At 47.0% G+C, this 26,016-nt stretch overlaps 1 protein-coding gene across 3 annotated transcripts in view; it reads right to left on the bottom strand.

Moving 5' to 3' along the window:
• Positions 1–3,932: 3,932 nt before the first annotated feature.
• The window catches only part of Iqsec2 (IQ motif and Sec7 domain 2), an 89,657-nt gene continuing 67,573 nt past the window's right edge, over positions 3,933–26,016 (bottom strand). For 2 of the 3 annotated variants that reach the window (XM_008849694.1, XM_029554361.1), the window contains 12 exons: positions 25,452–25,853; positions 21,549–22,444; positions 19,617–19,778; positions 19,024–19,146; positions 17,756–17,922; positions 13,567–13,706; positions 12,658–12,783; positions 10,295–10,394; positions 9,399–9,560; positions 7,377–7,550; positions 6,845–6,894; positions 3,933–6,255 (listed from right to left, as the gene is read on the bottom strand). In XM_008849694.1, the coding sequence (XP_008847916.1) occupies positions 5,290–6,255; positions 6,845–6,894; positions 7,377–7,550; positions 9,399–9,560; positions 10,295–10,394; positions 12,658–12,783; positions 13,567–13,706; positions 17,756–17,922; positions 19,024–19,146; positions 19,617–19,778; positions 21,549–22,444; positions 25,452–25,853 (3,468 nt within the window). In that variant the 3' untranslated portion in view covers positions 3,933–5,289. The remainder of the gene's footprint in view (positions 6,256–6,844; positions 6,895–7,376; positions 7,551–9,398; positions 9,561–10,294; positions 10,395–12,657; positions 12,784–13,566; positions 13,707–17,755; positions 17,923–19,023; positions 19,147–19,616; positions 19,779–21,548; positions 22,445–25,451; positions 25,854–26,016) is intronic. The other variant, XM_008849695.3, reaches the window with a different exon arrangement.

Below are 26,016 nucleotides of genomic sequence, written 5' to 3'. Positions count from 1 at the left end.
GAGACTGAACTCAGGTTGTCAGACTTGGTGGCAAGCAATCTTGCCAGGCCCCACTTAACTTATATGTAACTTGTTTTTTTGTTTTTTTTTTTTTAATTTTTCAGGGTTTCCCAGCTAAGTGTGTTGTGTCTCAGAGCAGACTCTGAACTTGACCTTCTTTTTTTTTTTAGAGAAGGGAGAGGCATCTCCCTTCTTACAGGGCTGGCACTCAATATGTAAACCAGGCTAGTATCAAAGTTGTGGCAATCCTCCTGCCTCTACCTCTTCCCCCCCCAGAGTGCTGGATTAAAACTATGGTGACTATTGGAGATGGAGTAAATGTGTTTTGCATTATATGGTGGATCTGAACCTTTGGGAGTCAGAGACAGAAAGTTATGGTTTGATATATGTGTCTCACAGGTTCAGTGTTCAAGCCTTGGTCCCCAGCTGGTGGTATGATTTTGGGAATCTTCAGGCAGTGGGGCATAGCTGAAAGAAGTAGGTACCCCCTACTGAGGGTAGGTTCTTGAGGCTATATCTTGCCATGGCCCCTTCCTGTATCTCCTTCTCTGCTTCTGGTCCACCATGAAGTAAGCAACTTCATTCTACCACAAGCTCCCTACCATGATGTTCAGCCTCACCTCAGGCCTTCGCAATGGAATTAGCCAACCAACCAAGGACTGAAACCTCTGAAACAATGAACCAAAATAAATCTTTCTTCCCTTAAATTGTCTTGTTCTGGTATTTTGTCACCATGATAAAAAGTCTAGCGAACACTATACAGTCCAATGTACCACCTGACCTTGGTTTAGCTGCTGCTGAGACTACAATGAGAAAAATCTGTCGCACAGCAATAACATTCACAGAGTAGGCCCATCTACATCTTTTATTTTAGTATGTGCTGTACCTACCACTCAAACTGTACTCTCCCCTCCTGTCCCATATCTCACTGTCCCACCAAAACTTGCCTTCTCTCATATCTCCCAGGCCTTTGCATTTGCTACTCCCTTTAACCATTTCATTACCAGACTAATTCTTACTATATGAGAGTCAGATAAAGGGGAAGTTCCCAAAAGCCTTCCTTGACTCCTTTATCTCCTCATTGGAATACTTTTGCTCCCACACATGCCTGATACTTCCTTCCAGGCCTACAGTTACATTGACATTATGGCCACCAGGTTGTCCATTTCTTAAGTCTTGTCCTATACTGTCCAATGGGCTACATGTTGCTATTTAAGTTTAATTTAAAAATTTAAATTTAGTCCTTTAGTCAAAATAGCCACTTTTCAAGTGCTAGATGGTGCAGATATAGAGTACTCCCATCAGCACAGGAAAACCTATTGGAGCACTCTGGTGTAGAACAAAGATAAGAATGCTGTGAGAACCTAGGACCTTTGTCCTTTATGTGCTGGCTCTCCTCCCATCAGCATTCCCAAAGAGATGAAAGAAGTAGTACCTTTGATATGGGAACAATCACTGGGCTTCCAGTCTTTAGGTTCTCTGAGAAATGGGGTGAGGAGATGAACTACCCCTCCATTGGACTGGGAGACTCTGCTAAGAAGGAGAGAGTGGGGTTGGGACAGCTCAGTGCTGGGTGAGGACTGGAAGAGGCTAACTTAAAGAAGAGCAGAAGGAAGCATGTAAAGGTCCAGAGGGCCCAAAAGCTTGGTATACAAGTTGCATAAATTAATAAATCAGCCAATACCAAGATACTTTACCCTAAGATGTAACTTAGAAAGAATTGCTCATTCTTTCATTCACTCAACAAAATTTTAGTGGCATCTGAGCTGTGCCAAGCACTATGCCAGGCAATGTTCTGGATGGAGATGATGTAGACCAGTGGCACTCCCTAGCCACTTCTGGCCTCAGGGAGAAGACACATAACAACATGAGGGACCCCAGAGAATATGATTAAGGTACATACTGTGAAGGATCGGTCCTTTAAACCCATCTTGCAAGAATGGGAAACTGTTCATTAGGGATGTTAGGGTGAGGACAGCTATAAGATAGCAGGTGAAAAGGGCACAGGTAAAATAATGAGGCTGGAAAGAACACAGATGCTTTCAGAGAAAAGTGAGTGTATACTCAAGTGTGACTAGGGAATAAGGGGGCTACAGAGATCAGCCAGGCCACCCTGTGGGGGACTCCTAACTTTTGCTGAGAACAGCTGGATGTATGTTTGGGAGGAGGTAGGCACTTCACATGAGTCAGCTAATAACCCTCCTGCAAGATTTTTATCTCCATTCTAGAGGTTAAAAAAACAAAAACAAAAAATAGGTTCTGAAAAGCCAGGTGAATTGCCAAAGGGGCACAGTGAGTGTACTAGGTCAGGATCTGAGCACTAAAGGCTAAACTTTGGGAAGATGCAGCCAACCTCCACTTAAAGGTAGCAAAAAGGGGAAAGGCCAAGGGTATCACAGCTTGGTCCACCAAGGAAGAACCAAAAAAGTGCTCAGGGGACTCTGCAGTTAAGCTCTTCAACACTTAGGTCCAGTTCATGGGGAAGCATCAAATGCTGCTTTTGCTAGTGTTTTATGGGGACTGGAGAGATGGCTCCGCAGTTAAGACCATGCTCTGCTCCTCCAGAAGACTTGAATTCTGTTCCCAGAACCCATGTCAGATGGCTCACAACTACTTGTAACTCCAGTTCCAGGGGATCTGATGCCACTGGCCTCCATGGGCACCTGCACACATGTACACACACACACACACACACACACACACACACACACAATTAAAAATAAGTTTTTTAATGTGTTTTATGAGGAAGAAAACAAAGGCACTGGTCTAAGCTGCTAAGTGTGGGATCATCTAAACCAGTCCTTCTTAGAAACCTTTGCAGATTCTAGGAAAGCACCAAAAATATTGCCCGAATGCTGTTTGTGGGGACCCCGCTGGCCCTAAGAGCCATCACTTTGCCCCATCCTTCCTGTGCTAGCCCAAGATCCAGGACATAATCAGTGGTGCTAGAAACAGGTCCATTTCACAGGGAAGTAGTTTGGGGCAGTGGAAATGAGTTTGGGCTAGAAGTCAGGGAAACCTCATCCTGATTTGCTGCATGGCCTGTCTCCTATGTTAAACTACAGGCAATCCAGCTATTTGTTATCTCATATCCTAAAGTGCATATGCAGAACTTGTAAAATATCTAGATCTTTTCTTCCCAGCTCAAATTATGCCACTGCCCTCAAGAACAAAAATGTGGCCAGCCACTGCATGGAGGGCCAGTGGTAAGGGTTCCAAGGCAAAGCCAGACTGTCCACAGGAAGAGTGAGAATGGAAGCCACACACTTTCCACATAGTTGGCCTCTACAAAGAAGACAAACTTGCTGAGTACCTACTCTATCCTAGCTGCTTGGCATTCACTATGCCATGTAGTCATCACAATGTCAGCTGACAACAGCTGATCATACCAAGTAGTGAACTGAGGTGATTAAGACTTGGAGGGGGGCTGTAGAGATGGCTCAGCAGTTAAGAACACTGGCTGTTCTTGCAGAAGACCCAGGTTCAAATCCCAGCACCCACATGGCAGCTAACAACTGTCTATAACTCCAGTTCCAGGGGATCTGACGGCCTCCTGTGTCCTCTGCGGGCATTGCACAACACGGGTGCACTTACATACATGCAGGCATCACACACACACACACACACACACACACACACACACACACACACAAAGACTTGGAGAATAATCCCCTGAAACTCATATGTCTAAGAAGTAGAAATCCCAAGATGTGAACTGGATAACTCCAAAGCCCACAGTCTGCCAATGTCATGCTGACTACACATGATATAAGACAGGAAACCCCAACCCACCCACCCTCCCACCTAGACAAAGCATCTTGCCCACCCAGTTGCCTAAATTACCATTAGCACATCACCTCCCCAAACTAAGGCCTCTTTATCTCTGGGCTCCACAGTGGGGAAGGGGCATAAGTAGGAGGCAGAGGCCGGAGGTGAGCACAAGGTCTTTTATGAGGCATCAAATATACATTCTTATATACAAGGAGGAAAAAAGACAATGCCTGAACCCCAGCTCCTCTCCATACAGCCCCTCCCACCACCACCAGCCCACATCCCCAAGCCCCAGGGTCCCTGGCCCTTTTGACATAGAGGGTTCATCTATCTGTCTGTACTGCTGCCCACAATGGACAGGGTAGAGGAAGGCAGGAACTGCAAAAGGAGCTGGTTACGTAGGGCAAGAAGAGAGCTGGGGCTTGTAAAAAATATATTTATAATAAATAAACAGGGCTGAAAAAGGGCTGGAGAGGCAGTGGAGATTCTGATGGACAAGAGGGGCTCGGGCGTTCTGTCTGGTAGCCCCAGCTCTGATGGCTTCAATCTCTGCCTCAGGAAAGTTGTCTTGGGCTCAGGGTGGCCCTCTGGGAGCCTCTCCCCAGGGCTGATGCTGGGTGCCCTGTCCCAGTGAGATTATGTGTGGGTTAACATCTGTAAAGTGCATTGTCTTCCGTTGTAGGTGGGGAAAGGTGGAAGGGGTGGGGGGGGGCATGCAATACGGGTGAGGGAGGGCAGTACCCTTCTCATCCCAGACCTGAGCTTCCCCCCCCCCAAAAAAAAAAACCTGTCTGGACTTTGATCAGGATAAGAACGTTGCAGGGCAAGGCAAGTTCCTGAAGCCAAAGAGGTCTGGGCTGGGGCTTACTGGAGAGAGGGCATAGACTGGCTCAAGAGAGGAAGCACTGCCCCAAGAGGGGGGCCAGCACAAGCGGGGTTCCACCCACTGAATGCGCTGACAGTCTGTGTCCTCCAGCAGGCAGACACATGGAGGAATGTGGCTAGGTCCTGAGGTCAGAGAGAGGGCCGAACCAGCTGAGGTTTGGCTACAACTCTACAGAGCTCTCTCCTAGCCCCACATGGCCAGAGGAGCTCTGGGGAAGCCTTCACCCCTATAGCTCCAGAAATCTGCCCTTCTCCACCAGCCAGAGCTGCAAGGAAGCTCATTTTGCCCAGAGGTCTGAGGCCACCAACTAGACCTCCAGGGACAAGGAAGGGAGCAAGGAAGACAGGAAAAAGAGGACGAGGATTGCTGAGAGGCCCTTACCACTTCCCAGTACTGCAGCGCCCTAAGTTCAGGCTGCAAGTGGCAAGAGCCCTCCAATCCGGAAGGAAACTCCAATGGCAACTTCTAGGGCTTAGAGGAAAGGGTTGGTCTAGAAACATGGAGGAAGCAGAAAGGAGGACACTGCTGTGTGTATATATATTTTGAAAAAACTGAGGAAGAAGAGAGGGGCAAGGTCCCTCTTCTGTGGATTCCCCAGACTTTCCTGTTCCCCAGCATGCTCATTCCATTCCTCAGACCACGGTGCTGATCCGGCTTGGCTTGGCCTTGGGGTTTGCACTGGGTGGATTGGCAGTGCCAGGGGGTCCAGAGGCGTGCAGTGGGCCATGGGGGGAGGTGGGTGGCAGGGGTGAATGTGGGGTGTGAGGCGAGGGTGGGGGCAGGGGCGGGTAGGAAGGGTGAGGTGGGATGGGTGAGTGAGGTGACAGTGGTGATTGGGGGTGGTGGGGGTGGGAATAGGAGCCCCCTGGTGGCCGGGACCCAGGGCCCCCAGCTGCACCTGCTGCTGGCATCATCTGTGGATGGTGACTGAAGATGAAGTGCTTAGGGCCCTGTTTGTGGGCAGGAGGGTGCTGGGGAGCAGGACTGTACAGGGGCAACGGGGATGTGGGCTGGTGCAAGGGGTGGCGGCCATGTGGAGCAAACTGAGGGTGTCCTCCAGCCCCTCGTCTTGGGGCTCTGCCTGGCCGGCCCAAGGTGTAGTGCTGGGGTCCTGGAACTGGGCCGTGGGCATGGAAGTGGCGATGTGGCCCCACAGGTGGGGCTGAGGCAGGCGGTGGTGGAATGGAGCCCAGCTGGGGCAGGGGTGGAGGCTGCTGAGGAGGTGGAGGAAGAGGGGGCTGCTGGGGTGGGAGGTAGGGTGGTGGGGCAGGGCCCGGTCCTTGGCAATACTGGGCATGCAGGGCCTGGAGCTTTGACTGCCCATCAGGTAGCACCCCCAGGCCACCATGGCTGTGACCATGGTGGTGGTGGTGGTGGTGGTGGTGGGTGGAGGAAGCAGATGAAGAGGAGGCAGAGGCCTGGCCTGTTGGCGGTGGTGGCATCTGGAAGGGCCCCTTGCCCCGCTTGCTTCCAAATAGGGAGCCCAGGAAGGATGAGGAGTTGGAGACCGGCCTCTGGCTCTTGTACTCCTCTGGCGGCGGGGGTGGGGGCGGAGGTGGCATCCTCTGATGAGGGCGTGGACTGCTAATAACAGACCCCTGGAAGGGGGGAGGGGGGGAAGTCAGGCCAGTCTAAATACCCTAAACACCCAACCTTAAACTCCACCCCTGTCCCTGAGGGCTGGAGCTGGGGAGACAGGGATCCCAAAGTGACAATGGAAACCAAACAGCAGTCCTGTACTTGTACATGGAGCTCCCCAGCTCTGCTGCCACATTCACTACTTCAATTGAGCCTCAGAGGGCAGAGGAAGAATTAGTAGGACCTCCTTCTCATGACCACTTCTCAGGCTGAGAAAATGTTAGGCCTAGAGAGGCAGAGTGACTTGCTCAGGGTCAGAGCAGGATTTGGAGGTAAAATCTTCTTGAGGCCCAAGTCCAAGGGCATCCCTACTTGGAGTTGGCCCTGGGGTTGAGAAGGGGCATGGGAGAGTGGAAGACAGACTGAGAGACAGGCAGAATGAGGACAGACAGAGTTGAGGAGAGATGGAGAAAGTGGTTGGCTGGGAGAGGCAGCCAGATGGTTCCCAACAGGGAAGAGGGGGAAGCAACAGGTCCCCTCCTCCTCTGGGGCTCCATTGCCAGGGCAGGGCTCATGCAGAAGATGAGTGGGGCAGGAGCTGACACTTACTTCGATGGTGCTGTCCAGCGATCCCACGCTGTTACGCCGCCCCCGCTTCCCTGCACCCACAAGCAAGGAGCCCAGCGTCAGAGCAGCAACCCCCCCTCCCCACCCTGCTGGGCTCCAGAGCTGGGCACCAGGCCTAGGTCCCTCCCAGGGACAGACACCCCATTATCCCTTTCCCCCATTGAAGAGGGGGAGGTGGGGAGGAAGAGGTGGAGAAGGAGGAAAGAAAGGAGGAAAAGATGGAGGAGAGGCAGTAGAGGAGAGACAGAAGAGGGAAAGGAGAGGGACTGAATCTGTGACCCCACTTTACATTCCTGGCAAAAACCCTGGGCTCCACCTGTTCTGACCTGGCTACCAGGTCAGGGCTCTGAATGAAGGCAGGCCTGTCTGTGTGTGTGCGTGCACGCACGTGTGTGTGTGTGTGTGTGTGTGTGTGTGTGGCTGATAGAGGGAAGGCTGGCAGCCAGTGACAGGAGGCAAAGAGGACACCTGGTCCCACGTCTCCCCAGCCAGGGTAGGGGCCCAGAACACTTACCTGCATCAGAGAGGTCTCGCAGGGAACTGCTGAGTGCGCCCCGCTTGAGCCCATCGCCTGCCCCATAAGTGTCCTCCAGGCTACTGCGGGCCAGGGTCCCATTCACTGAGTCCTTGGCTCCTCCGGGCTGTGAGGCATTAGGCCGCATCATACCTTTCTGCTTTTCTAGCTCCGCTGGGTGGCCGTGGAAAAGACAGAAGCAAAGGTCAGGAACAGCATTGAGAGCCCACCTGACTGTCTATAGCTCTCCTCTGTTTTCCTCCCTCCCTCTGGCTCAAGGTCTTCTGCTTCTCCCCTGAACAGGCAGCATTTGTTTCCCTCAAACTGCAGTTCAATCTCCAAAGCTCCTTAGGTGCCCAATCCATCCTGTGTCACCTGTACTACCTCCTCCTCCTGTCTTTCCTCCCTCCCTGCCAATGTCTGTCCTTCCTGCTCCTTTTCTCTCTTCTTATTCGCCATACTCCTCCATTCTCCTGCTCTCTTGTAGACAGGCCCCCCTAAATACCCCTGCCGTTTAAACAAGAGCTTTGCAACACACGGTTCACAGTAAGGATGGGAAGGCCCTTGTAGCCTATGGTGAAGGGTAATCCTTTAAAAGTTCACTCAGTGAACTTGGTGCCTTGCTTCAGAGCAGAGGAACTCCTAGAAGGGCAAGAGCAGGAAACTGATGGGAATCAAACCCTCTATCGTGTGCCAGGCAGTATGCTGGGCACAGCAATACTAGATCCCTTTTATTCCACATTATGAGCATCATCTACATTGTACAGAAGAAGAAACTGAGAATCTGAGAAGTCATAGAGTTTTCCCAGGGTTGTACAGTTGAAAATGGTGAACCCAACATTGTGGAAGCAGATACCCAATTCTAAAGCCTGGGCTCTCCTGGCCCCCTTATACCTCCAACTCTTGTCTCCAATTAGGTCAGGGAAACTCTGGCCTATTAGGATTCCCCCTATCTTGACATGCCAATCCTTTGTCCTACATTTCCCCAGCGGTTCCAGGGACCTGCTGAACTGATACTTGTGAATCTGCCTTGCTGTGAAGACCTTATCAAGGAGCTGTCTATTGCCTGTCTTTCTGTCTCTCTCTTGCTGTTTCCCTCTTTCTCCTTAATGCCATGTGACTTAACTGTGACTGTTTAGCCTAGAGAAGAGAAAATTTGGAGGGGAAGAGAAAGAAGGAGATATAATCACTCTTTTACATTGTATATGATCAAAACGGCTTGGGATAGCTCCTGGAGGCTTGGAGACTACACTGCCAGAACTCAGATTGGGAACTGATATTGGGGAGAGAAGAGGATAAGGAATGGTATTTGTTTAACACCATGGATGCTTTGGGATACTTTGTCTTCTGCCTCGCCTCTCTTTTCTCTTCCTCTCTCCTCTCTCCCCTCTCCTCTTTCTCTCCCTCTCCTTTCTCTCTCTCCTCTCCTCTCCTCTCCCTTTCCCTCCTCTGTTTTCCCCTCCTCCTCCTCTTCTTCCTCCCCTCTCCTCTCTTAGAGACTCAATACATAGCCAAAGCTAGTCTGGAAACTTGAGGACTTCCTGATTCAGTTTCCCCAGTGCTGGGATTACAGTGTGTTCCACTGTGCCTACCTCCTTATCAAACTCTGTTAAGGTTTCATTATCCCTGTTTCATGTAGAAAGAAACCTGGGGTCCAGAGGCCTAGAGAACTCACCCCAGTTTGCCCAGATAACAAGTAGCATACATGAGATCTAAAAATACAGTCCTATTTTTTATACCCTGAATCTTCTCTCTGATGCCTTTCAGTAGAATTCACTCATGATTGGAGGATGGATCTGGGAGCAACAGCATAGACTCTTAGGCTTAGAATAATAATGTGAGGTTAGGAAGTAATGGGCCTTTTTCAAGCAGTAGTCAAGCAGAGGCTAAAGGGTTCCTGGAATGAGGGTAGGAAGATCTTCTTCTGGGCAAGCTGAGGGCAAGCTAACCCTCAACTCTATGAGTCTCAGAAGTCAGGATTCTTGGTGTCTGCAGGGAGGAGTCACGGCTGTAGCTACTCACACTCCACACGGTACTTCTCCATCTCCTGCACCTCAGCAATGGACTCCCGCAGGTCAGATGTGAAGCGCAGTCGGTCTTGGAGGCTAGGAGCATTGAAGATGATGAGGACTTTTCGCTCCCCACCAGGTACTGCAGACAGCAACTTGATCCCAAACTGATAATCTGTGGACAAAGGGAGGGGACAGGAGAGGCTGGGTGTCTCTGTCAGGGTTGAAGCAAAGTGGCTCAGATGGGAAACTGGGAAATGCTACAACCCGCCCCCCCTACCCTGATGCCACCCATCTCTGACACAGGGTCATGCTATTTGGTTAGGCTGGTCACAAACTCCTGGGTTCAAGTAATTCTCCTGCCTCAGCCTCTCAAATGCTGGAACTACAGGCACACATCACCCTGCCCAGCTTGGAAATGATTTCTGTAACATAACTTTAATATGCTTCTTCTGTGCTCAGGCATCTTTAGTGGTTTCCCTGTACCCTCAAACTTCTGGTTGCCATGGCCACTTTATTCCTTACACTCCAGGATGTAAAGGAAACAATCTGTACTACCTTCTAGAAACCTTTTCCTTTGTCCCTCTACCTGTACTCGCAATGATTCTGCTGTCCCAAATGTTACCCAGTCATACTTCTCTCAGTTCAGTACTTCAGACCACAGTGTGACTGTCATGTCTTTAGCTCACCAGGGAGCACACAAATACTGTGGATCCCTGTTCTCCAGGGGACATACCCTAATCACACGCCATCCTGGCCTTCCTCTCATCTTGGGACAAGTAAACACTTTGGAGACTTCAACCCAGCTGTAGAGAACTTCAAAAGCTGGAAACTAGTGTGAATGAAGGATGAGCATGGGCTCTGGCATAAACTCCTGGGATGCATACTAGGGTCCAAGAAAGGACTCACATGAATTCTGGAAGAGCTGCATGTGCATTTCCACCAGGGGAAAGGACTGACGGAAGCTGTATGTCACCAAGATCTTCTTCTTCTGGAAAATTTTGGTGACCTTTGGCAAAGGTGGGAAAAAGATAAAAGATAGGGTTTGGGTAGGGGATTTCCAAGTGACACCCATTTCAAGTTAACCACCTTCCCTACCTACCACCAGTAACAGACATACACTAAACACATATACCCACAAGTTGGGAAGAACTGAAACTTGAGGAACAGATCTGGAGAGATGGGAGAAAAAGGGAAGTTTGTGATATCATGACCATGCACAACAAACATTTTCAACTTTTACTGGAACTAAATAAATGCTGCTCCCTCCAAGAAGCCTACCCTAATAACTTCACACATAGACTTCTGTTTCCCTCTTCGGAGCTTCCACAGTGCTGATCTTTTGCCTTTCGCCTGTCAAGCTCTAAGTATGTAATTACCCTCCTGCAGGCCTGAAAGGCAGGAGTCTGGCTTTCAGCTTCTCTCACTCAACCCAAACCCCACCATCCAGAGATAGCATATAATGGCAATCTCAACCTAGTCTATGTATAGGATTAACAAGGCTTCCTCTCAAGAACCCAAAGTCTTTATCAAGTATTTAGGCATTCTGGATTTCTCTGACATAAGCTCAGCCAGTCTACAAGTGGCTATTTTATTTTATTCACTTTGCAGTGCTGGGGATGAAACTCAGGGCCAGACAAGTGCTTTATCTATCACTAAGCTAGGGCTTCATCCTCACAAGTGGCTCTTAAAACAAATGTTTGATTTCAGGATGGTTACAGTGCACAGTAGTAGCAAACACTTTTGGGGCAGGGTGGGGTTGGGTGGTTGAGACAGGGCTTCTATCATGTACCCCATGCAGTTTTCATTCTCAAACTTGTTGTGTAGTTGATGTTGACGTTGACCTCCTGATCCTTTTGCCTCCACCTCCCAAGTGCTTGGATTACAGATGTGTGCTACCACACCATGCTGCAAAACATTTTTTAGGTCCTTTGAACTGTGAGCTCCCCGAGAACAAGGATTGAGTCTGATTCATCTCCATGTACCCAGTACCTAACATAGAGCTAGGTACACAAGGGTTCCAGTACATGACGGGTATCTAACACTGACTAAGCACCTGTGTGGGCAAGGCACACCTGGGATATGGTAACTATCCCACATGTGATCTGATCATCTCCTTGACCCCCTCCTCTTTTGTAGTGCTGGAAATGAAACTCAGATCCTTGCAAATGCTAAGCAAGCACTCTACCACTGAGCTGCATTGCCAGCCCATGACCTCTTATTTCATCCTCCAGACAAGTCTAGGAGATATGGGTTAACACTATTTCACAGAGCAGGCAATTAAGGTTCAGAGAGGATATAGGAGGCATTTTTGTCTAAGGCAATGATTCTCAACTAGCAGTGATTTTATCCCCCACTCCCAGAGGATGCTGACAATGTCTCTCCCTCCTGTACCCTATACCTCTCCCTCTCTTTCTTGTTTACCTCTGGAGAACATATTTTTGGTTGAAGGATTGTTACTGGCATCTAGTACGTAGATCCCCAAGTGTCACTAAATATCCTAAAATATACGAGAGGGTCCTACAAGAAAGAATTATCTGTTTCAAAATATCAGTAGTGCCAAGATTGAGAAACCCTATTTCTGAAAGAGAGAAGACCAAGGAGGGAACAGGATGGTTGTACTCAGATCCCTGAAGTACAGTCCCTGCACAGAGTGGGAACATATGTTCTGAGTGATCCCAATGATCAGTGGAGATTAGAGAAGGTGAAAACCCATAGGAGACAGATTCCAGCAGTCAGGACATCCTGACAAAGCAACTGGCTGTTGCAGAGGAGTGTAGCTTTTTGTCCCTCCATGATGGCATGGAGAATAGTTCTTGCTCAGGAGAGCCTGAAAAATCGAATCTGATCTGCAGAATCCTACAGATCTCATCCCTAAAAGATTGACATCCTGTACTAGTAGTGTGTTTAGTTTTAGTCACTTCTACCATCAGGACTGCTCAAAAGTTTCAGGATGACCCCAGGGTGACAGACTCCTAACCCTCTGTGCTACTGAGGTGAACAGGGACATTTCCTACCACTTCCAGACTATAAGTGTATCATCTCCCTTGGTCCTCACATTTTCCACTCCTGTGTGGTTGTCATTATAGAAGAATGGACCTAAGAGGAAAAGGAAGGGCAGACAAGGCCTATGCCTTGCTGGAGATCATGCAGATGGTATGCCAAAGCACCTTACCCAACACACTCCACACACCACTGTCAATGTGCTTCATACTAGACCCAGCAGCTGAGCTGACCATCTCCCTCCCATCTCCTCCTGCACAATGCCATACCACAAGGAGATCATTGAAGAGGAAGACCTCCCGTTGATGCAACCCTAGCCTCTGGGGGCGGTTTGGATCTGGCACCTCATAGAGCTGGCAGCAGCAAACCAGTCGACGGTGAGGAAGAGACAGGACCTGGATAGGTACGGAGAAATGGGTGTCAGCAGGCCACACCATCAGTTTCAGGCCTCTGGTACCTTATTCAATTACAAGGCCAAATGTACCCCTGATCCATGTCTGTCACTCTGACACAAAGCATATAAAGCAACTAAATGCTTTAAGCTTTTCTGCCACCTTATCTTTGTCCCTCTAGTACCCTCTGTCTGCAATGCCTTTCTTGCCCAGCTCTGCATGACCATATTTCACCCATTCTTTAAATTTCAATTCCAAAGTCATCTTCCAAGAAGTCTTTCTGATTTCTCTAGGTTGAAATGGCCTCTCCCTGCTTTCTGTTCCCCTAAACTAGACCATGGGGCAGAAATATTAATTATGTCTTTGTCTGGAAACCTCACTGATCTCTGGGTGGCCCTAAAGACAGAGATCATGTCTGATTCACATCTATGTCTCTGGGCATCAGTGACTTGTTGGGCTCAGTGGAAAGGTATCCATAAATGTTTGTTGACCAAAGTACACTTGCTTCTCAGCTAATATTAGCTTGGCTCCTTACTTGGGATAGGCAGACAAAACTATAGGTGTGAAGAAAATATTTACACAGCACCAGCTGTGGGCTTTGCACTGTACTAGATGTATTCACATGGAATACATAATCTGTACCATGACCTCCAAAGGAATGCACTATTTCCCAATCCATTTTACAGGTAAGGGGAATCGGGGACTCAGAGAAGGTCAGTGACTTACCACACAGTAGTGGAGACAGACCAGAACCCTGGCCCCTCTGCAGCCTCCCAAGGCCCTTACCGGTTTCTTGCCAACAATCATGCGCTCCACAGCCTGCACCTGGGAGACATGGTCATCGTTGGTCCGCAGTTCACGACCCTGGATGCGCTGGTAAATGCCTACCAGGAGGTCTCGGGGGATATCTTCACCATTGTCAACCCCTATATGGAAAGAGTAACACGGGAACATGTCACATCAATACGGAGAGTGGGTGGAAGGAGTTCTCCATAACAGCTCATGCCCAGGCATGGACCTTGGCAAGAGGCAGCAGGTATCTTAGGTCTCTTAGCTACTACTGGGGCAGGAATGTGCCCTTCAACAAAACAGCCAGTTGCTTTTTTCCCTAGGGTGTGGATTTTTATCTAAACAACTTAAAACCCATTGTAATTAGGACAATCAGGTATAACTATTTTTGCCTTAACAGGGGAAAAATACTTTAAAATATCCAGGGTTAGTAAGAGTCTGGGGAAGTGGGCATTTATAGTAATGAAACAGTTTTGGAAAGTAATTTGGCAAGAGTCTAAATATTCATATTCATTGATTCTTTTCCTAGGAATCTATTGTGAGGAATTACTCATAAATACATGTGAGGTTCATGTCCCAGAATGTTCATCAAGTGCTATTTATGGAAAAATTCTGAAACAGCTTAACAGAAGAGAAATAGTTAAGTAAATGATAGTATATCTATTTAAAATAGATATATAGCTATTAAAAACCTTGATGTTGGGGCTGGAGGGATGCCTCAGCAGTTAAGAGCATTGCTGCTTTTGCAGAAGATCCAGGTTCAAATTCCACCACCCACATAGCAGCTAACAACCATCCTTAACTCCAGTTCCAGGGGATCTGACACCCTCTTCTGTCCTCTGCAGGTATTGCACAACATGGGTGCATTTACATACATGTAGGCATAACACATAAAATAAAAATAAATCAAAAAATTTAAATCTTGATGTTTACAAAAATATTTCAATAACATTAGAAAATTCTTATATCAAGTTAAGTGAAAAGAGCAAGATAATAAATTGCCTAAGGGCTAGCAAGATGGCTTATCAGGTGAGGGTGCTTTCTGCCATCCCTAGAACCCACATAGTAGAAAAAGAAAACCAACTCCTGCAAGTTGTCCTCTGACCTCCATGGCATGTGTGTGTCCACACACATAACACACAATAAATAAATAAATAAATAAATAAATAAATAGGTAAATAAATGTAACATATGTAACATAAAAATTATATTACAGTGCTGGGCATCAAACCCAAGGCTTCATGAATGCTAAGCACACTGTTGCTGAGGTATACTAAGATGAGCATGTATTACTTTTATTTGTTTACTTATTTATTCAATAATTGGAGAGAGGAACAACATACAGTTATACACACACATACATACACACACACACAAAATCATCCTTCTGCATCTTCATTCCAAGACTTCCCATCAATACCAAAATCCAAGGACACTCAAGTCTCTTATCTAAAATGAGGTAGTATTTGCATACAACCTACATACACTCTCCTGTTATTTTAAATAATCTGCATATTACTTAGACTGCCCACTGCAATGTTAATGCTATGTAAAGAGTTGTTTTATTATATTATTTAGGGAATAATAGCAAGAAAAAGTTTGTACATGTTCAGTAAAGACACAAGTTTTTTTTTCAGATGTTTTCAATCTGCAGTTGGTTGAATTCATGGATGAAGAACCTACAATATGGTGGTATGTGGATGAATGAATAATGTAGATGAATGAATAATGGCAGTATTCTAGGAAACAGCTCCAGGTGGTCTCTAACTCCCTCTCCCTAAGTCTATCGTTCTTCTCCACTCTTGACTGTCTGCTGAGTGAAATCTACTAACTCTTCTCTTAAAACCATCTGCTAGAGAAAATGACTTCTTTGGAAATACCATGCTTCCTCCTTGGATAATAGCAATCCTTTGAACTCTTAAGAAATATACTTATGATTTTACTCTTTGGTTATACTTTCCTTTCGGGTGTTTAAAGCCTTCAATTGACAGTCAACAACATTGTCTTGTCTTCCACCCCCCTCAATTCTATTTCCCTCTTCCATTCCTGTTGAAATAATCTTAATATCTGTGCTATTTTTAGAAAGGTGCTCTTTTACAAGAGCTAGAGCTTGACATCGATACAATAAACCAAGAGAAAAGATCAAAGCGGCATCTTTCATCTGGCATTGGAGGACCTCAGATAGTGGCTCCATCTGACCTTCCCAAGCAATCATCCACTTCATCTCAATAGTTCTTTAAACAATTTCATATTTTCCTCCCTCTGCTAGGAAAGGCTTCCTCTATTTCCAGTCTGTTACCTTCAGGGCTCACCTTAAAATGCAAGTCCTCCAGGAAGCCAGTAGGAGGTGAGTTCTCCTTTCTTTGAGCTCTGGTTGCCTTTTGGCCTTTTTGACATTGCTGTTCACTTTTTGTCTTACCTTGGTTATCTGAACACTACATGCCAGTCTCCCACAAGTTGGAAGCTCTCTCAGAACAGAAACTACAGCAGACTCCCTTCCACTGTCCTTGGTACCCACTTTAGGGCCTAGTACACATGAAAAACCCAGTAAGTGTCAACTGGCTAAGTGGTTGGTTGGCTGAATGAATAAAAAAAATACATGACAGCTAGGCATGGTGGCACACGTCTTTAATCTCAACACTCGGGAGGCAGAGGCAGACAGATCTCTGTGAATTCAAGGCCAGCCTGGTCTACATAGTGAGTTCCAGGCCAGCTGGAGCTACAGGGACATCCTGTCTCAAAAAGACCAAAAAAAAAAAAAAAAAAAAGAATGGAGGAACCAGTACCTCAAATAACCAAATGAGTCTGTATGTGCATAAATAAAGAAGAGAAGGAAATAAGTAATAAGGAATGGATGAAGGATTAGCTGAGTGAGTGAACTAGTATAAGAGCCAGGACATTTTTGCTTTGTTTTGTTTTGTTTTTAACTTTTTGAGAATTTCATTCATGAGTACTGTATTTCCATCGTTTCATCATTTCTACCCTTCAACTGTTTTTTTTTTTTTCTTCTCCTTTTCTGGTCTTTTTGAGACAGGGTTTCCCTGTAGCCCCAGCTGGCCTGGAACTCACTATGTAGACCAGGCTGGCCTTGAACTCACAGAGATCCACCTGCCTCTGCCTCCTGAGTGCTGGGGTCAAAGGCGTGAGCCACCATACCCAGCCTCAACTCTGTTTTTTAAAAAATATTTTTAATTTATTATTTTATTTATTTTAAATTATTTTTTTATTTATTTATCTATTTATTTATTTATTTTTGTCTTTTTGAGACAGGGTCTCCCTGTAGCCCCAGCTGTCCTGGAACTCACTATGTAGACCAGGCTGGCCTTGAACTCACAGAGATCCGCCTGCCTCTGCCTCCCAAGTGCTGGGACTAAAGGTGTGTGCCACCACGCCTGACTATTTTTTAGTTTTTTAATGTGTATGAGTGTATTGCCTGGATGTGTATAAGTGTACCCGTATCGTGCAATGCCCGTGGAGGTCAGAAGAAGGCATCAGATCCCCTGGAACTGGAGCTATGAACAGTTGTTAGCCACCATGTGGGTGCTGGGAATCCAGCCTGAGTTCTCTGCAAGAGCAGTCAGTGCTCCTAACCGCTGAGCCATCTCTCCAGCCCCTATTTTATTTTTTGTATAGTGTTTTGCCTGCACGTATGTAAGGGCACCCGTGTTGTGCAATGCCCGTGGAGGTCAGAAGAAGGCATTTGATCCCCTGAAACTAGAGTTACTGACGGTTGTTAGCTGTCATGTGGGTGCTGGACATTGAATCTGGGTCTTCTTGCAAGGGCAGCCAGTGCTCTTAACCCACTGAGCCATCTCTGCAACCCTCCAACTGCTTTTGTTTGTTGAGACAGTCATACTCTGTAGCCCAAGTCAATGCTCAGTAAATAGTTTGAGGGTGAGTGCATGGGCAAACAACTTTTTTCCTTGCAGTGTTAGGAATCAAACCCAGGGCCTTGTACATGCTAAGTAAGCACTCAGTCATTGAGCTACCCACACAACCTGACAAATAACTCTTTGAGTGAATTAATAAGTGAATGTCTTGGGGACATTCAGCCTTGAGAGAAAGTGACAGCACCACAGGTTAATTTATAAAAACATATGTGATCATCCCCATCCCATTCCTACCCCCTCCCACTTTCCCTTTCCCAGGTGATGTGCAAGGAAAACAGATGGGAAATTCTGGTCACCTCTCAGGTTCTTAATGAAGTCATCCAGTTTCATCTTGCGTTCAGCCTTGACACTGGGGCTGTACATGTCGGTATTGAGAAGGATGATGGCAAAGGCAAGAATGAAGATCGTGTCTGGGTTCCGGAACTGGCGTACAAGGGCTGGGTTACAGACACAGTACCGCTGGCTGCAGAGCAAGAGGGGTCAAATCCAGACTCAGGTGCCAGCAACCTCCAACTACCCACCATTTTCCCAGGCTGCCGTCACCAATCCTTTCCTTCAGTGTGCTGAGTCTGTCTTCTTCAATTTCCCCAAGACCAGCATGAAAAATCATAATCACTACCTTCTTGGAGTTTTCCCTGGAGATTTATGTACATTGCACCTACAGTTTGTGGCCATGATGTATAAATAGGCCTGCTAGGACGTGCGTGTGTGTATGCGTGTGTGTGTGTGTGTGTGTGTGTGTGTGTGTGTGTGTGTAGCGGTGAGGATTCAACCTTGGGTCCTGAGTGTGCTAAACACATGCTGTGCCACTGAACCACACCTCCAACTCTCAAGGTAGCTATTAGCAGTCCTGTTTTACATAACAATGAAGATTCCAAGTGCTGAGGAACTTGTCCTAGGTAATAGAGCTGGTGAAGGGTAGTAAAGCCAGGATGAAAACTCAGATCTTTCTGGCTGCAAAGCAAATCCTTCTTCCATCATGAGAAACAAGTTCTCAGCAACTCCTCCATTTTCTCCTGCAAATACTCTGAAGACATGGATCAAGATTTAGACCCAGCTCTGTTTGATCCTCAAAGCACTTGGAGCTGAGCATAGATATCATGGAGTCAGTTACATTTGAGTTCAAATCCTAGTTCGACCCCTTACTGTATGACCCTGAGCTAACGTTCTCTAATGTCTCTGAACTTCAGATTTGTTATCTGCAAAATGGAAATAATAATAGAAGCATCTACCTCATAAGATGGTAGCCTTTTTTCCTGTACTGGGGATACAAAACAGAGACACATCTCTATGCATACTAGGCAAATGCTCTATCACTGAGTTACACCCCCAGATCCATAAATGTTTGCTTTTATTGCAGATGTTATTGTCATTAATATACCTATGTCTCAGATGCTAGAGCTAGATACTTTATAGTCACTATCTCTGAACCTTGCAACTGCTTCTCAAGATGGGATTTATCATTTCTGTTTATGGTGAGAAAACTGCGATGCTCAGAAGTGTCTTGTGGACATGGGTCCCCAAAGTGGAAAGGGGCAGCTTCAGGAGTAGGAAGCAGGCACACCTGAAAGCTTCAATGAGTCGCTCCACTTTCTGGGCCTCACCCTGTACGCGGATATGGGACTGGAACTTCCTGAGTGCATCATCCAAATCCATAGAGGAGAAGTCCATCTCATCCACCACACAGCTGAGGAACAAAGAAGTGGGGTGGGGGTGGCACTTGCAACCCCTCCAAACAAACCTCTGACCCACCCACTAGCTCAAACAGCCCAACACTCCCAATGACAGGACTTTCAAAATTGGGACCTACGGCCCATAACAAGTACATATGAGGACAGAATGTTTGAAATTGAATCCCTCTTAGAAAACTGAAGTGAGGCACATCATCGGTAAGAGTGCTTTCCATCAGTCTATGCATTTCAGAGATGGGAAACTGAGGTCCAAAGAAGGCTATAAGATAAGCATGCTTTGCCCAGAGCCACCCAGGAGACTGTAGGAATAGGGTCAAGAGAAAGAAGACCCCTTTGGAGCAGAAGGGTATTGGAGCAAGAAGGTCTATTTATCTTACTTTGAGCAAGGAGATGCTGCCCGCTTCCTCCCTCCTGCCTCCCTTTTCCAGGAATCCCTGCCCCCCCTGCCCCATGTTGGGGTCCTCACTCCAACACGTCTCTGTTGAACTGCTTCTGCCGGTTCCCTAGGAATTCCCCTATCATCTGCCGGCTCAGGCCTTTCCGCTCCAGGATGAAGTGAGCCACCCCCACAGGAGTGTCTGATAAGAAGCCTCGCTCGATCAAATACTGGATACCCTTCTCTGGCTTCCTGCAGAAAGAGAGGAGTTATATGAGATGACTGTCCCCCTAGAACTGTGCCCTGTCCCACTTCTAGAACTGATTTTGGGCCCACCTAAATCATGGTTTCAAAGAGCCAAGGATGTTGGATCTATAGTATGGTCCAATTCCTTCATGGTACAGGTAATAAAACTGAGGACCAAGGAGAGGAAGCCACTTTTCCCATTTCAGAGTTTCAAAATTCCAAGGCATTCACCCCAATTTCCTCCTTTTCTGGAGCCCCATACCACAGTTGGAAGAAAATTAGTATCTAATAAAAGCCTGATCTCTGCCAGGAATTTTCATATTCCCAGAAATCATCAAGGAGCCTTGAGAGAAGGCCTGAGCTCCACACCAAGACTGCCCTCTGAGTCACAGACCCTTAGGACAGAGAAGAAATGAAGGGGTTACCCTGTCCTATATCCCTCCCAATCTTGGTGACTATTTCTACAGACAAGGTGCCCTCCACATTTCCAGAAAGCTGGCCAAAAATCTGGGTTGGAACTATCCCACCTGCTGACCTCAACACCTTAGGTCCCCATGAGGCTAAAACTCAGAAGTTTGGATTTTGGTGTTGCAGAGTCTCTGATCCATCATTTTCCAACTATATGACTTTGAGCAATCCCTTTTACTTCTCGAGACCTCAGTTCCTTATCTCTAAATAACAACATTACTACCTACCTTGCTGAGTTATTATGAAAATTAAATAGAGGAGACGAGACAGACTATAAAGATAAAGGGTATGGGCTGGAGAGATGGCTGGGCGGTTAAAAGCACTGGCTGCTCTTGGAGAGGGCCTGGGTTTGATTCTTAGCACCCACACGGTGGCTAACAACCATCTATAGCTCCAGTTCCAGACAATTTGATGCTCTCTTCTGACTCCGTGGGCATTGCATGGCACAGATGCACTTACACACATGCAGGCAATACATTTATACACAAAATAAAAATAATAAATAAAATATTTTAAAAGCTATAGGGCATTACATCTAATGCTTTCCATTGCATCTAATGTTTTCTAATTATAGCTAATGTTTTCTAATTATTTTCTAATCAAATGCTACACTCCCGCCCCCATTCCTAAGTACCTGGCAGAGGACCAGGGATCTAGCAAGAGCTTAGTCACAGTTAATCACACTACCCTGTCTTCAAATACCTCAAACATACCCTGCTTATGAAAAGATGAAGAAAATTGAAGTTCAAAGAAAGAATGCAAGTTGCCCAAGGCTAGACAGTGAGTGGACAAAAACAGATTAGGGGTCCTGGTCTAGGGTTCTTTATGCCCTCGATTGCCTCTCCTCTGAAAAGAGGATACAGCAAAAACAAGGCTCAGAATCCATCTCATGGGAACATCTTGCTCAACATCACACAACCAGACACTGGAAGCACTAGGTCCCAAACTCAGGTGTGCTGGGGGCCTCTCTACTCTGTACCCTGTATTTTTGTTGTTTCTTTGTTTGCTTGGTTGGTTTTCTGAGACAGGGTCTTATTCTATGGCTTAGGTTGGCCTGAACTAGGCTGGCTTTGAACTTGTGGCAATCCTTTTTCTTCAGCCTCCTGAGTACTAGGATTATAGGCATGAGCTACTACGTCCAGCTTCTGCTACCCTTCTACTAGCTCTCTTCCCTGAACAGCTGGGGAGAAACACCATTCCACCAAATGACAGAATGCCAGAACCAGGGTCACTGGGAACTCGGTCCTAGAGACAAAGTGCCCATGCAAGGTGGGAAGGGGTGAGGAACCTAGAACTGGGGGCACATACTTATTGAAGAGGTTGAGGCCAATTCTGTAATGCCGCCTCTGTACCACATCATTGTTGAAGGCTGGTGAGTCCCAGCTGTGTCTCGTCTCCCGCTGGTAAGTCTGCTTGCACAGGCTAGTGGCTGGAGGCTCCCTCAGGCTATCCCGAGAAGAGGAACCAGAGCTGCAGTTGATGGTCTCATTAGAGTTGCTGGAGCTCTCAAGGCTCTCGTTATCTCCACCATCAGAGTTCTCGCCTGCTGCTTCGCACTTCCCCAACCTCCTACCCCCAGCCACACCACTGGGCCCAGTGCCACTATTGGAGGCTGGTGGCAGGGGCCCTGGTGGGGCTGGAGCTGGGCCCTCAGGGGCAGGGTAGTGGCGATGTTGGATTGGGGCCCTGCCTGGTGGCCCCTTGTGCTTCAGGGTCCCATGAGGGCTGCAGCCATCAGCCTCATATACCAGTTGGCGGTGGACAGAGCCCCGATCCGAGCGGTCACTCAGGTCTACAGAGCTGTCACTAGGAGGCTCAATGGTAAGCAGGGGAAGGTGCGCAGCTCGCAGCCGGAAATCCCGGCACTCCAAGCACCCAGGACCCCTGCGAGTGCCTTCCTCACGGCTACCATCTTCACGGGTTCCTGGTGGCACTGGTGGAGGAACTGGTGGGAGGGGAGCTGGTGCCCAGAACTCAGGTCGACCCTGGGGTGGGGGCTCTGTGCTGGGCAGTCGCTCAGGGGATGGAGGAGGAACCGGGTCATCCAAATAAAGGGGAAGATCACTGAAGGATGTAGCCGAGCTGTCCTCTTGCTGTTCCTTTGATTCCCGCTTCTCCAGTTGGGTTGACCCTGTCTCCTCAGACATAGGCCCTGATGGGTGGCAGTTTAGGGCCTCATCGATGGATTCGGCCAGAGACTTTACCTGCATACAGTGAAAGGGGAAAAGGGTAAGAGAGTAGAAGGGAGGAAAGATGGAGAGAATAATGGTAAAGGGGTGCTAAGAAGGGAAGAAGGGAAGGAAAGACAGGGAAATCTTGGTGGGTCAGCCAAGAAAGCAGATTTCCCCCATAGGTTCTTTATGGTTTACAAAATAACACCCAGGAAACCATTGCGAACTCACAGAACCTAGGACTAACAACCACAAGGTCCCTTCTCAGACACTCCAGTATCTCCCTCATTTCCATATAGACCCAAGCCAACCTCCTCTCTGATTCAAATTACATTCTTGCTTCTGTCATCCTACTCCGACTCCTACCCAGGGGAAATCAAAATCCCAGCTTCCTTTTGACTCCTAGCTAGAGCTTGTCTGTGAGAATCTCTCTCAAAAAAAAATCCATATTTACTCTTAAGAATCTGAACCACACCTCGGAATCCTGCCTCCTTGTATATCCAGCTTCCAAACCTGCCCCTAATGATGTCTGCCTTCTGGTAGTCATATTCTTGGATACCACATCACACTAGAGTTGGTCTGTGTGACCTACAGCATATGGCAGTAGTGAAGGTATGTCTTTTCTGAAATTAGACTGTCAAATACTGCAGATTCTGTCTTGCATGTTCTCTTTGGCTTCTACCCTCTCAGACCCCTCATCTAGGGAAGCCATACTATGAGTAGTCAGTCCTAAGGGAGACAGACACCTATGTGATGAGGGACTGCCAACAAAGGAGTTACTGAATGTTGGGAACAGATCTGTCAGCCCCAGTCCAGTCTTCTGAAATTGTGTCCTACTCTACAGCTTGGTGGCAGCCTCCTGAGAGATCCTGGGACTGAATCACCCAGCCAGGCCCCTCACAGCTTCCTGGCCCTCAGAAGCTGCACAAAATAATGAATGTTTGTTGCTGGGGGTGGGGCACACACCTGTAATCCTAGCACTCTGGGGAGTAGTAAGGCAGGAGGAGCTCGAGTTCAGTCTGGGCTACACAGTGAGACTGTCTATTTTTTCTTTCTTTAAAAAATTTTTTTCATTTCTTTTTTTTGTGAGACTGTCTAAATAAATAAATAAAGATGTCTGTTGTACAAGCTTGACCTCTAAGGTCAGGGTTTTTTTTTTTCTACTTGTTTTAAATTTTAATTTATTATTCTTCTGTGCATGTACATATGATGGGGGTGCATGTGCACAGTGTGCATGTGTGTAGAGGTCAGAGGACAACTTTGTGGTGTTCTCTCTTTCCACCTTTACACAGGTTCCAGGGATTGAACTCAGGTTGCCAGGCTTACATAGCAAGCACTTTTACCTGCTGAGCCATCTCAATGTCCCCAAAGATGCATTTTAGGCTATTAAATTTGGGGGTGGTTTGCTGTGCATTAATAGATCGTAATACACTTCTCCCATCAGACTTGAACAGCACTGAGATGGGGGATCAAGCCTGGTTTCTCTATCTTGTCCGTCAGATGGCAATCCCCTATTCCCTATTCTTCCTTTGAGGGACAGGTACAAGCCCAGTTTCTCTCTTTTTTAGCTCAGCTCAGTGCACCGCTTGACACAGAAGAGATGTTTAATTAAATCTGTGTCACAGGATTGAATGGGCGGATGATGCAAATCTTCCCTTCAATACTTCTTTCCTTCCCTTCATCTCTTTACTAGCTCCAAGGAAGCATACACAGGTCAATGGTAGGAACAGATCACAGAGTTTAGAGCACAGTGTTTTGTTTTGTTTTTCTTTTATAAAGCTTCATTTATTGGGCAATTTCTACCGAGTACCTTCTTGGTTTTAGGACAAAAAAATCTAAAGTATCACATACTAGGTGCTTTCATTTATGTTACCTAGTTGAACTGAATCTTCAAAACAGCTCTAAAAAGAAAGCTTTCTCTCCCTTTTGCTGATTATGTACCATCAACATGAAACTATTCACCCAAGGTCACACAGCTAGAAAATGGCAGAACTGGGATTTTTATCTGGACTGCTATGCTGATATAGCCTAACCCTAGAATCATCTCCCATCCCACTCATAGTCAGGTACATTCCCATCATTCCACATTTTTGTTGATGTAATCAATGCCTGGGCAAAACATACCCTCCTAAACATCTCTAAATACCTAAATCTTTTCAGTTTGGTAAGGTCAGTTCCAGTGCTGGTTTCTCCCTTCTTCCAATCTGAGCACATTCTATTTTTGGAGGTAAGAATACACACATATGTCTGCTATTTTCTTCTCAGACTGGGAGATTCTTGAGAATATGGACCAGAGCGCATGCCTCAGCCTCAGACTCCTCCTTTGTAAAATGGGGATAATAATCTCTGTCATACAGATCTGCTGTGAAGCATATGGAGTACCTGACACCCAGCAGGTGCTCATTATCTTTAGTTGATATTAGATCCAGTTTCAAACAGTGAGGACTTTCATTTTCTTATTTGTTCTATATGCCCATATTCTTTTAAATTTTTATTAGATTTACTGTTTGTGTGTGTATATGCATGCTTACATGCCACAGTGCACATGTGCAGGTCAGAGAACAACTTTCGAGAGTTGGTTTTCTCCATCCACCATGTGAGTTTTGGGGATCAAACTCAGGTCATCAGACTTGGCAGCAAGTGCTTTTACACACAGAGCCATGCCTGTTTTAGCAATGTAATTTCTTAAAACAGTGCTAGAGATGTGACTCAGGGACTTATACTTGCTAAGCAAGTGTTCTACATCCCTGCCCTCAGTTTTTTGAGAGATGCTCTTGCCATGTAGCCTAGGCTGGCCTGGAATTACCAATCCTCCTGCCTTGGCCTCCCTAGTGCTTTAACTACAGGTGTGTACCACCACTTAGCTGTAATTTTTCTCAACTTACCAATTCTTTCTCATCACTCTCACAGTCTCAATTCAAATCATAGCTAATTGTTGCTATTAAATCCTCAGTAGTGCAAACTCTTGCAGTTTGGAAAAGCAGTAGAAGCAGCCAGAGGCTGGGGATGGAGAAGAAAAGCCCTTTTCAGGGCTCCTGACCTGTTTGGAAAAGGAGTCTTCCAGCTCTGTGATGTCATTGGAAAACTCTCCAGATGTGGTTACGGAGCTTCCACCACCATCTATGCCCCCACCACAGGAGCCTCCATAAGGGAGCCCCCGTTCAAGCCGGTGGCTCCGGGCACCAGCCATAGCACCCTCATCCAATGAGGCAGGCTTGCCCTCGAAGTATGCAGGGTTCTGTGCTTTCTCGTATTCCTCAAAGGAGAACTGCATCCGCATGTTGGACAAGATGATGCGGCGAGACATTCGGCTCTCTGAAGCTGAGCTGCGTAGCCGCTCAAAGTTCTTATTCATACGGTACTGGCGGAAGGCTGTCTGGATGGTCCTGGCAGCCCTGCGGCTCAGGAAGGAGCCCCCATACTTCCTCTCCAGCATTTCCACCTGGCAGGGGAACAAGTTCAGAAAGTTGCCAGAGCCTCCTGGCCTTGGTCCTCAACCGCACCCCACTCAAGTTCACAACTAACTGATGGAAATCACGACACGCTCTACGCTCAGTGTTGATCTCCTGGGAGTAGACTGTGTGATGGTCTTCAGAAAATATTAT

Source organism: Nannospalax galili, unplaced genomic scaffold, assembly GCF_000622305.1.
Source record: "Nannospalax galili isolate Female #2095 unplaced genomic scaffold, S.galili_v1.0 scaffold225, whole genome shotgun sequence".
In the NCBI taxonomy this organism is placed as follows: domain Eukaryota; kingdom Metazoa; phylum Chordata; class Mammalia; order Rodentia; family Spalacidae; genus Nannospalax; species Nannospalax galili.
This window is presented reverse-complemented; position numbering and strand designations above follow the sequence as displayed.